At 33.6% G+C, this 12,318-nt stretch overlaps 1 protein-coding gene across 8 annotated transcripts in view; it reads left to right on the forward strand.

Annotated features, from left to right (window-relative positions):
- The window catches only part of BEND7 (BEN domain containing 7), a 134,714-nt gene that overhangs the window by 80,451 nt on the left and 41,945 nt on the right, over positions 1 to 12,318 (forward strand). For 2 of the 8 annotated variants that reach the window (XM_074194099.1, XM_074194097.1), the window contains exon 8: positions 1 to 12,318. This exon is cut by the window's right edge and continues 19,881 nt beyond it. The exons of 5 other annotated variants lie outside the window; for them this stretch is intronic. Coding sequence is in view for 1 of the 3 variants with exons in the window: in XM_074194097.1 (XP_074050198.1) it covers positions 1 to 38 (38 nt within the window). In the remaining 2 variants the exon portion in view is untranslated. One more of the 8 variants, XR_012470129.1, reaches the window with a different exon arrangement.

Raw genomic sequence — 12,318 nt, forward strand, 5'->3', positions numbered from 1 at the left:
GACAGTATATTAACATTATTAAAGAGATTGGAAATTAGGACCCATAAATGATCATGGCCCATTTTAAAAGCAGCAGTTGAGATATCCTTATAATGGATAGTGGATGAAATTTGTCATTGCAAGTAGACAGATACAGGTTTGTTTTCTCATCCATTTTAGATCGAAATATTGGACATTATTCAAGTGTTTGGAAAAGGTAAATTATAAAAGAATATTGCCTTGAATATCTCTACTTCCCACTCCCTGACTAGAGAGTAGAATAATCTCAGAACATTCAGCCTTGACAATATTTAATCACAGCGAAGTGTTAAGGCAGTTATCTGGATAATTCAAGCTTGAGAAACAGTTGACCCCAAATCTTCAAGTAACAGATGTTTTTTATTTGAATTATCCTGATAATATCCTTAAATCCCACTTGTTTGTTGATATAACTTTAGGTACATTAATTATAGTTCCAACTCATCCTTCAGTAATTCCCAATATCTGAGTTTTTACATAATGATAGTAATATTTATTACCTCTATTCAAGTTATGTTAAAGATTTTTGAAACATCTTTTTTCCAATGTTGTTAAGATCTACCAACTAATAAATACTGATAAGAATTTGTACAAAAATAGTTAAACCTATAAATGTTCATCCCATTCTCCTAACATTTGACTTAATGTCCTGTTCAGCTTATCCAGCTCTTATTAACTTAATTTTGATTAACTCATATATTATAAAATGTATGGTTTACAAAAATTCATTTATGCAAAGGTCCATTCTAAGAATTGATCATCTCTGTTCTTAGAGATCGCAGATATTGGTAGAGGAAAAGGTGGTTCATTTTTTTAACTCAAATCTGCTATATCAAATAGGTTATAAGAGTTGGGAGGTTTAGTTGAGGGTTTTTCTTCTATTTATATAAGGCTACCATTCTATCATAAGTCTTTTGTCATTATTGCCATTTGACATATGATTTCAAAAGATTTCTCAGACATCTAAAATATTCTTCAGAATGCAAAGCAATAATCCTTTGTAGATTACTGAAACTGAATAACACAAGAGTCCACAGAGACTCACTCATTATAGCATAGATCAAAAAAGCAGTGGAGCTTATTTCTTGGAGGAATTTTAATTTTGTAGGTAAAGTAGTGAGACAAAAATCTGAGTTAGTAACTATCTTAGAATGCATATGATAGAGGAAATAAGTTGGTTAGAAAGATAATTCTGTTTACTTATATTGGTCTTAATAATCCCAAATACTGAGTTCATAATATTTTGAGATTTTTAAATTCTTTGCAGCTTAAATTTTTCCCTTTTTAATCCTAAGAATAAATTTTGGTAAAATTTTAAATATGTATTTATAATATTGTTCAAAATGATGATTGTTCAAGGAACTGCTAAATGGCCATTCTCATCCACATTCTTTGCATTAATTCATTATATTATACCTTGCTTTATTTTCTTATCTCCACAAAATTTTTATGAAATTGATCTATGTGAGAAAGCTTATACAAAATACAACAGACCTCATTTTTACAGTCACACATTTGATTCAAAAGTATGAAAAGTAAAAAATCTTTGCTGATCATAAGAATATTGACTCTAGAGCAAAATGTGCCCTTAAATGTTTGCCTCTAAAAAGGAGTTTCTTTTGTATATATTAAGATATCAAAATTCCTTCATAAATAAAACAACAAAAATATTTAATTTTGTTTGGCAGCCCTCTGATTATAGATTCTATATCAAGTGAGGTATAAAACAGGAAGATGGATATTCCTCAAATGTATTTTCCTATACTATGGAGGATGTCCATCACAGAATCCAAATGGAAGAGGCAGTCTCTCCGAAGTTAAAGTCCTCTAGCTGCTAGTTGTGGCTGAGATACTGATTTCATGTACCTTACCACTACTATGATAGTATCCTGAATGAGATCAACAGTCACTTAAGAATTTTGTCTAACATTTTACCCAGGAAAAATACCTGTTGTCCAGGCTATGGATGTCTTGTTAAAGTAGCCTGTCAGTAAGTATGTACACACACACACACGCACCCATGCACACGCGCCAAAGAATATAGATTAACTTTGTCTTGTACCTGTAATGAAAAGGAGGAAGAAAGAGGATTGGAAATTGTGTATGGCTTTGAAGAATCTTATCTGCCTAGAGCCCTATTGACTTTGGTTCCTAGCCCTAACTTATTCTGAATGTATGCTCCTTGAGCAGTACTGAAATAGGAGCCATGGTCCATTTACTTCAGGTTCTTCTCTTTTTTGAGATATAAGCAAGAAAACAATTTGCTGTGTCTATGCTCTGGGAATCTGTTTTAGTATGATTGTGAGGAAATAACAGGTTGTGATTGCCTGCTAGAGCAAAGATTACTTTAAACTCAACTTGTTCTTTTACAACTTGAGTTGGTCATCTTGAAAAGCACCTGAGGCAGCCAATTTTTTTTCAGTTGATATTTGCCTTTTTATTTCCCTGGAAGATTACTTCTAACCATTTCAGTATAGAAGAAATTATAAAAGATAACATAAATGATTCTTATACAATAAAAGACATTGCTTCCAAAGTAGTAATAAAATGTATAGACAGGAAGAAATAATTTTGGTTTAAAATCCTCAGGAAAAAAGATAATATGAAAATGTCTATATGGAATTGACACCATAATTACAATATTAAGAACTATTTTTCAGTGGTCAACATAAAAACACACAGTTATCAAAAGAAGAAACAAAGTGATCAGTTCCTTAATATTATAAATAAAATAGTAGGACAATAGGCTGAATTAGTAACTTTTTTAAAAGGTCTATAATTTGGGACAGAAATTGGTTCAGAAGGCAATTATTGGGGCAGCTAGGTGGCATACCGGCCCTTGAGTCAGGAGGACCTTAATTCACATCTGGCCTCAGACACTTAATAATTGTCTAGCTTGTGACTTTGGGCAGGTCACTCAACCCCATTGCCTTAAATTTAAAAAAATTAAAAAGGCAATTATTATTAATGATAACTAATAACAGGTAATTAATTGTTTCATTGGATAAAACATTGAATTTGAAGTCGAGAACTGAGTTGTAATTCTACTTCAGACATTTATCAGTTGTGCAACCCCTGGATAAGTTACTCAACCTTCAAATGAGAGAATAAATGTAAAACATATCATAAATCCCAAAATACGATGAAACGCTTGCTATTTTTTATTACTATTTACATTAGAACAATTAGAGTAATATAAGTTTAAGTAATTCTGAGGTAGAATTTTTACACCCATTCAACTGACCAAGATGATAAAAGATGAAAAAATATAGTGTGGAGGATATATGAGAAAACCATTTTGAAAAGAAATATGGAATTATACAATCAGATTAAATTATTCATACTTTTTGACCCAATGATCTTATTTTAGACTTACATCTTAAGGACTTAGGGTACTATGCGTGACAAGAAGGTAAGAGTTACAGGTACAGATCACATTACAGCATTATTTATAATAGAAAAAAACTGAAAACAAAATTCATTCCTACTGATTGAGAAATGACTAAATAAATTATGACTCATGAATGTAATGAAAAATTATTTCACAATAAGAAATTATGAAAATGAAAACAAATGAAGAATACAAAATACCAGTGTGGGAAGATTCATATGAAACAGTTCAGAGTGGCAAAAGCAATATTTGAATGGCTGTCAGGTGGAAGAGGGATTAAATTTGTTCTGCCCCAGAGGGCAGAATTAAAAGCAGTGGGAGAATCATGTAATCCATGGCTCAATGTCCCATGCACTAGGGACAGAGTTAGTCCTGGGGGCTTCCCTTCAAATAAGTCTTTTTTTGAATCATTTTACCTTCATCCTAAAGTTGCCTCTAGGAAATCTCAGAATATAAGATAACTATAGCTCATCTGGATCTTGACAAATGTAAGTAAATTGGTCCCCATCCAAAATAAAATATGTAAAGGCCAGTTTTTGGATTTTTTTAAGTATTACTCTGAAAATACAGAAACACATAAAGAATGGAGAGTAGTCAATAAACAACTCAGTTCAACTCATCAACCTGATGATTTCCAAAACTGAAGATAAGAGCAAAAGATTGACTGTAACTGACCTACTTTTTTTGTGATGCCAACATAATAGTGGCCCTTCCCCCAAGAGCTTTCTTTCCACAGTTCTATCCAACAAATTAATTCTTAATCCATCCACACTTAGTTTAAAATGCGTCAGATGGTTATATCCATAGCACTTCATAGGAAGGTTCTACTAAAGTCCTAAAGATTCACTTCCCAACTAACTCATCATCCCCTAAATAACATCCTATAAAAATCATTTAGGCTTGATATAAGGAAACATTTCCTAACTAATAGAGGTATCAGAGAGCGGATCTTCTTACTGAAGAACTAAGCTAAGACATGTTAGTTAATAGTGTTGCAGAGTGAATTGTTCAGTTGTGGGTTGGATTAGATGGGCTCTCAAGTCCCTTCCACTCTGACATTATATGAGTTTAGAACAAAACCTATCATTTTAATAATGGCATTCTTCCATGGTTTCTATGTTTGATAAGCAGCATGATTTGTATACCAAAGACACTATAAGAGATAGCATCAAAGGGATCTATTGTCACATATATATTCATGTTTATTCATATATATGTATATAAATTTTTATATATATATAATATATATATATATATATATATATATCCAAAGCTACACATGAATTCATATATCAGGTGATCATGTAGTAAAATCAGTAAATAATAACCCAGGTTTTGGTATGTTTGTAATGTCATAAGTGCTAAGGAAGGTCTCCATGTTCATTGATAAAGCCATAGAAAATTTAATGAACAATAGGCAAATAGGATAAGAAGATGTAGATGGATTGCAATACAATATTTTGGAAAGAGTTGTTGTTCTTCAGTTAGTCATAACCTCTTGGTAGGGTAACCTCTTGGACCATAACACACCAGTGCTATCTATCCATGGTTTTCTCAGCAAAGGTACAGTAGGGTTTGTCTTTTGCTTCTCCAGTGGATTAAGGTGAACAGAAGTTAAATGACTTGCCCAGTGCCACAGAGCTAGTGTCTGAGACTAGATTTGGACTCATGTCTTCCTGACTCTAGGCCCAGAACTTTGTCCACTAAGCCATTTAGTTGCTTCTTTGGGAAAAGTACCTATATTAATTTCATTATGGATCTATTTAAGCAAAATATAATTATGAGTTCATGATATTGCTTGCTACTATTAAGCTGCATAGGGAAGAGGATTATATCATACTATTCCTTAAGATTTTTATCTAAAGGCAAAACTGAATACTGTGATTTGAATTTAGAACATAATTGACAACCCATAAACAGAGTACAGTATTTCACTTATGTGTTTACTCTTTACATAATGGACTATTTCAATCTATACCTACTGTAGCCTTTATAGATTGTAAAGTTATCGAGAAGATAAATATTCATATGGACAATGACTTTCTGAAAACTCTGCTACAAATTCATTTTTCCTATTACCAAAGTAGTGATTTTAATTTGAACTAATAATGAATATATTTAGGAAATTTTATCATCACATTTTGTTGGTGGTAGAAATTAGACTGTGTTGGATCAACCCTATTTTTGGATCCTGTGACATTTAAAGGAAATTACAAGTGCACCAGAGAGTACTGGTTGACTACGTATATTCACTGACATAAGATTCACAAACATCTTTGCTTTCTTGGTTAGATGCTAGCACCGATGGTCTGCTTAGATAACAATAACAGATCAGAACATCCTCTTGGAGGGAACACTTCTTGGTGGTACTCCAAGAAATGAACTATGATTCCTGTAAGATTAAGAAAACTGACTGTATTTGGCTTATACCCTTCTTTGAGATTTGCTAAAATGGGCAATTAAAACCTAAGACCCTGGATATATTATGATCTTATCCCATCCTTGTTATATGTGTGCATGTATATCTTCCATGAAGTATTTAAAAATTCATATGAACCCTTTTGTTGTCACTTCATTTTGTTATACTTATTCCTCATCTAGAATTTGTTTAAGTAGATTGAATGGTTGTTTCTTTATAACAAGAACAGAAATGGCACACATTTTAAAATTTTATTCTGAAGGCTACTTTAATTAAACATGTTTGGACTGTGGAAAATTATATATAATTTAATGCTTCTGATTTCTATTATTTCTTGCTGTTAAATTATATGTATTCTCATAATATTCTCAGCTGGGAAGTGGTAGAGAGGTCAGTTCAGGTTTGGTTCCTCTTCCTTTTTGTTCCTTAAACTACATATGCTTATAAGCCTTAAAAGGAACATATTACTTCTAGAAGCAAAATGAGTTGTCTTAATGTTTAGAATTCTATCTTCTAATGCCCCTTGGTAAGAATTTGTTCCAAATTCATTTTGGAGTGAGAAAAAGCAGTCCAAATGCTTCACATGGCCAGTTGGCTTTTGGTTTATGTCGAGCATATTCAAAATGGATTTCTAGTTAAATAATGTATGAGCCATGCTCATTTAATATATGCTTCGGATATGAGGATGGATTTTATCTTGAGGAGAGGGGAGAGCTCTACTGAATTGACTATGTACAGAAAGGAATTGATAATCTCAACATTCTTCATGGCAAATTGAAATAGACAACTGAATACTTAAATGTTTTAAAAACAGGACTGTTCAAAACGCAGCCCACAGTGCAATTTTTTGTAGGGGCAGCTAGGTGGCACAGTGGATAAAGCACCAGCCCTGGAGTCAAGAGTACCTGGGTTCAAATCCGGTCTCAGACACTTAATAATTACCTAGCTGTGTGGCCTTGGGCAAGGCACTTAACCCAATTTGCCTTGCAAAAACCTAAAAAAAAAAATTCTTTAGTAAACGAAGCTGAGCTACCGCAAAGCTCTCATTAAAATGACAAATTAAAATATATTATCCTAGGATGGTCTAACTCTTTTTATTAGATATCTCAAGTAGAGATGAAAGAGTAGTCTTCACATGAAGAGTAAAAAAGGTATTGTTTCTTATTTATTAGGCCACTAAAAGCATAAAAATGTAGTGATCAAAATTAAAAATTATGAACAAATTTTTTTGAAAATTCTTTATTTGACAATATCATTTAAATGATGATTTGATGTTATTTATGTTGCTCTGTATGAATATGCCTTATTATTATGTGATTTCTTAATCTATCAGTGCATCTGTCTATATTAATATAATGTTTGTCACCATGGTATCTGGGTGTACTGTCCTACATCAGATTTTGGATAACTATCTCAACAGAATTTGAGAGATTATGTTTTATTTAGAGCAATGATACAGATTTGTCTCTCTTTTCTGATTAATGTTGTGAAAGTTCAGAACAATAACCTTGAATTTTCCCTACAATTATTTAATAGCAGTAATACCTTGGCACTGGGGTAGGAACCAAGTGTGTGGTTCTTCCACTCCTCTTATGACTATCCACCATCTACCCTATATAGTCACAGACATATATTGTGAGGTATATATTAATCATAGATGGGAAGGTCTCTCTCCCCCTCTCTTTTTCTCTCCCTCTCTTCTCTCTCTCTCTCTCTCTCTCTCTCTCTCTCTCACACACATACACACACACACACACACACACACACACACACAAAATGCTATTCCTATTAACACATTTTTATTTTTTTAAGTAGTAGATGCTAATGGGAAGGAAACCTTTTCAGATGCACCAGACTCATTTTGTTTCTTTAGGAGTTATTGCCACATTAACTCATTTTGAGATTAATTTGATGCCTCATGGATGGATCATTGCAATTCAAAAGCTTTAAGGCACTAAAGCAAAAAAAAGAACTAAGGAAAAGACAGAGTAGAACATTGAGCTGAAGTCAGAAATGAAATTTTATATACATATATATTATGTGTGTGTATATATATATACACACACATAATATATATATATATATAGTGTGTGTGTGTGTGTTTGTGTGGTTCTAGAGCTGGTGCTGGAAGAGTTCTCATAAGTCCTGTTGTCCAATTTCCTCATTTTACAGATGAAGGGAGGAACTAAGGGTCAGTGAGGTTAATTTATTTGGTGAAAACCTTGTATTTTATTTTTTAAAAATCAACTCTATAATTATCAGATGGTATAGACATGACTAGAGAGTAATTTATCTGAAAAAAAATCTGGGAAATTTCAGGGGTCTATAAGTTTATTTTGAACCAGCAGGGTGATAGAGTATTCCAGATGGCTAATGTAGACTTAGGCTGCATTAAGAAACTTTTAAACCAGGATTAAGGAGATGGTAATTTCACTATACATTTTTTTGTAGTTTAGACCACATCTCAAAACTTATATTCAGTCTTGGTTTTCCTCTATTTAAAGGAAGACAGCCATGATAATTAAAGGCACTGAAATTCAGATGAGGATCTTTTTGTTTAAGTTTGTTTGGTTTTTTTGCAAGGCAATAGGCTTAAGTGGCTTGCCCAAGGCCACACAGGTAGGTAATTATTAAGTGTCTGAGACCAGATTTGAACACAGGTACTCCTGACTCCAGGGCTGGTGCTCTATCCACTGAGCCACCTAGCTGCCTCCAGATGAGGATCTTTTGAAGGAAATGAAGATGTTTAGTATGGAGAGACCACTTGGAGAAGAGACCACTTGTAGTGACAAGATAAGTCCAGGGCCTGAACTAGGATATGAGTTGAGAGATGGGGTAGATATAAAAGATGTGGAGATGGTACTGATGAGACTTGGCAGCTGACTGGAACAGAGGGGATGAGGGAGATTGAAGAATTAAGTGTAGACTTGGGTTATAAATCATAATGACTAAAATACATTGGCTCACCACATTGCTTTCTAGGAAAGGAAAATTGAAGAGAGGCAAGTTTAAAGGAAGTGATAATGAGTTTTGCTTTGGACATACTGATTTTGAGGTGCCTGTGAGACATCCAGATGAAAACATCCAGTGGAGATATTATTGATGTAGATTGGAGCTCAGGACAGAGATTAGGGCTGGATTTGTAGATTGTATGTAAGGTATTTAATCTGCATAGAGATAGTAATTGTTGTTTTTTAAGGTTTTTGCAAGGCAAATGAGGTTAAGTGGCTTGCCCAAGGCCACACAGCTAGGTAATTATTAAGTGTCTTGACTCCAGGGCTGGTGCTTTTACACTGTGCCACCTACCCGCTCCTAGAGATAGTAATTGAACCCATTGGATGTGATGATCACTGAAAGAAGGCATAAGGAGAGAAAAGAGCCTCAGGATAGCTATTGAGGACTCTTGTGGTTTGGTTGTAAGTAAAATTGCAGGCAGAGGAGTGGGTGTCCTGGCTGGGGAACCAGTAGTGAATAGTGTCACAAAATCTGTAGGAGGAGAAAATATCCAGAATTAGTTAATCAATGATATCCTAAGTAAGTGAAGCCAAGAAGTATGAAGAATGAGAAAAAGCCATAAGATTTAACACTTGAGGTCATTGGTCACCTTGGGGACACCAGGTTCACTTTAGTTGTACAACTGAAAACCAACTTTTAAGGCACTGACAAATAAATGGAAGATGAAGAAGTGGCACCAAGAAGTATAGATAGTCTGTTAAAGGTATAATAGCGTGAGTCAATTGAAGGATCAAGGGAGTTTTTTTAATGATATTAATATTAAGATTTGCCTTATAGTTCTGATAAGCTCCAAATAAGATAAAATTTGTGAAGCACTTAGCACAATGACATGCAGATTGTTTGGTGCTTAATAAACACTTATTTATTATCTTCCTTTTTTCTTCCTTTTGGTATGTCTTTGAATGAATCTTGAAAGATTCTGATGTATGTACTGGAGACACCATGTTGGAAGAGCCTTTATGCTTATTTGAGTTTAATAAAGGGGGAAAAGGGAGTTTGGGAAGAGGGAGTGGAATGTTGGTGTTGCTCCTGTGAAAAAAGAGAGAGTTATTAAATCATTTTAAAAAACACATAGAAGTGAACCAAAAGGAAGTTTAGAAGGAAACACAAATAAGACTGACAGTTTTAAAAGTTAGATTTTGAATTTTAATGCATTTTAGAAAGCTATTTGTACATAATGAAGATTCATATTTAATATACAGTCAGTCTTTTTCTGGTCTACTTTGTAAGTGCCCTTTTTATGTGTTCAAGAGCTGAGTAAAAAAGAGCTTTTAATATAGTGTTATGTTCTACTAAATCAAATAATTTTTATTAATAAACAATAAACACAATGGGATTTTATCTTCTCTAGATCTTTAAGTTAATCACAAAATAGTAAAGATTTAGGTTCCTCAAACTTCTGGTCAAGGTAGCTCCGTGAATATAGGCAGGCAAACTTCACAACTCTCATATGCTTACCCTAGTCAAAACCTAAAAATTGTACCAAACAAAATAATGATCAAAAAAATCTAATGAAAAAACAAAACTTGAGTAAATTACTTATTCTACCCTCGAATTTAAAAATAAGTCACTCAATGGCCCAAGGTTAATAGGAAAGAGGACCCACCAGAAAAGTCAGTGTCAGTGTAGCCAAATATAGTATAAACTTGGCAACATACCAAGAGGCCAGCCTTAGACCCTGGTAGCCTACATGTTTCTGTATCCTGAAGCAGCAAAAGAAGACCTCCCAGTAAAAACACCAGGATGGTCAGAAACCCACCCTGCAGTTATTGGTAAGCCACCAGAAGCAGCAGTACTCAGATACCAGGAGCTCCAAAATCCATAACACTCTCATGAAATGCCATGAAAGTATTAGAGGACCCTAAAGATCTGGTATTCTGAAACTTAAAGATCCAAGGGAGCCTATTTCCAGGAGATAAAGATCAGTCAGCATGCCAATCCAAGTTACCCAGGTTGAGATTAAGCAAGACTGGCTACACCATCCAAAAGGGTAGCAAGAGGTAGAGCCTAGTCCTGACACAAAGCTCCCATTCAAGAGCTAGACCACTATAACTAATAATAATAATAATAATAATAATTTAAAAATCAAGTCTAGGAGAGTAATAACTACATAGCAACAGCAAAACTCAAAGGAAAATAGATTTTCCAAAAGAACTTTAGAAGCAACTAGAAGAAATAAGCCAAGAGGTCTCCAAAGGAAAGTTGAAAGAATAAATAGTTTAAAGCAAAAAGTCATAAAATTTATCCAAGTAATAGAATCCCTGAAGATTAGGATGGACCAAAAAGAAATCAAGACTCCACCAGACAGTACAAAATTTTGTACAAAATCAAAAGATTGGGAGAAAAGGTATCATCTAAAACAACTCATATGGAAAAGAGGCTAAGAAGAAATAAAAAGTCTGTATACTATATTTCAAGAAATCAAAAGTGAAAACTTCTCAGATCTATTCAACCTTGAGAACAAAATAAAGCTAGAAAGACTCTCCTAAATAACGTACTGAAGTTGTTGTTTTTTTATTATACACTATGACAAGAAATCATCAAGGGAAATTGCCCTGAAACTCTAGAATGGGAAGGCAGAGTAGAACTAGAAAAAGTCCTCCAATCACCACCTGAAAGATGTTCCGGGAGGAAAACTCACAGAAGTATCATAACCAAGTTTCAAAGTTCCCACACTACAGAGAAAATATTAGAAGCAACAAGAAAAAAATAAAATATAATGGAGCTAACAATAAGGATTATACAAGACCTAGCATTTTTTTTTTAAGAATTGAGATTATAACCTGGGGTTTTAATCTAATAAAGATAGATATTATCCTTTATGAAAAAAATGGATATTTAATGAACTCAAGGACTTTTATGACAAAAATCTACATACCTTAAGGAAAAATTCAACATATAATATCCAGGAGAAATAGAAAGTAAACATTAATGATCAAATTATATGGGACTCAATAAGATCAAATTATTTACTTCATATATGTAAAACTATTTAACAGGAATCTTATTGTGATCATTATTTGAGTAGTTTGAAAAATGCATTGGTTGAACTGAATATAATAGGGTAATTCTAAAAAAACTATATGGAGAGAGGAAAAAGAAGCAATTGTCTCATACAAAGGAGGCATAAAAGGAAAAATCGATAAAGAAGCAGCTAGTGGGGGAGGGCAGGTAGTGCTGAAACCTTACTCTTATCAGGAATAGATTAAGGAGAAACAACTTAATAAATTAAGGAGGAACAATTCATGTGTGTGTGTGTGTGTTGTTTGTGTGTGTGTGTGGTTCAAATAGCATAAAATCTTTTGAATTGAGAAAGAAATGAGCACAAGAGGATGGGGTTGAGGGAGAGGATAATGGAAGGAGTCAGAGGTGGGCATTAATGAATGGGGGGCAAGGTAACAGACAAAAGTAAAGCAAAGGAATGAGAAGAACTAGGGTTAATAAGAAGAATAGTGAGGATAATTAGGAAGAAGGA

Source organism: Macrotis lagotis, chromosome 7 (assembly GCF_037893015.1).
Source record: "Macrotis lagotis isolate mMagLag1 chromosome 7, bilby.v1.9.chrom.fasta, whole genome shotgun sequence".
Classification (NCBI taxonomy): Eukaryota; Metazoa; Chordata; class Mammalia; order Peramelemorphia; family Peramelidae; genus Macrotis; species Macrotis lagotis.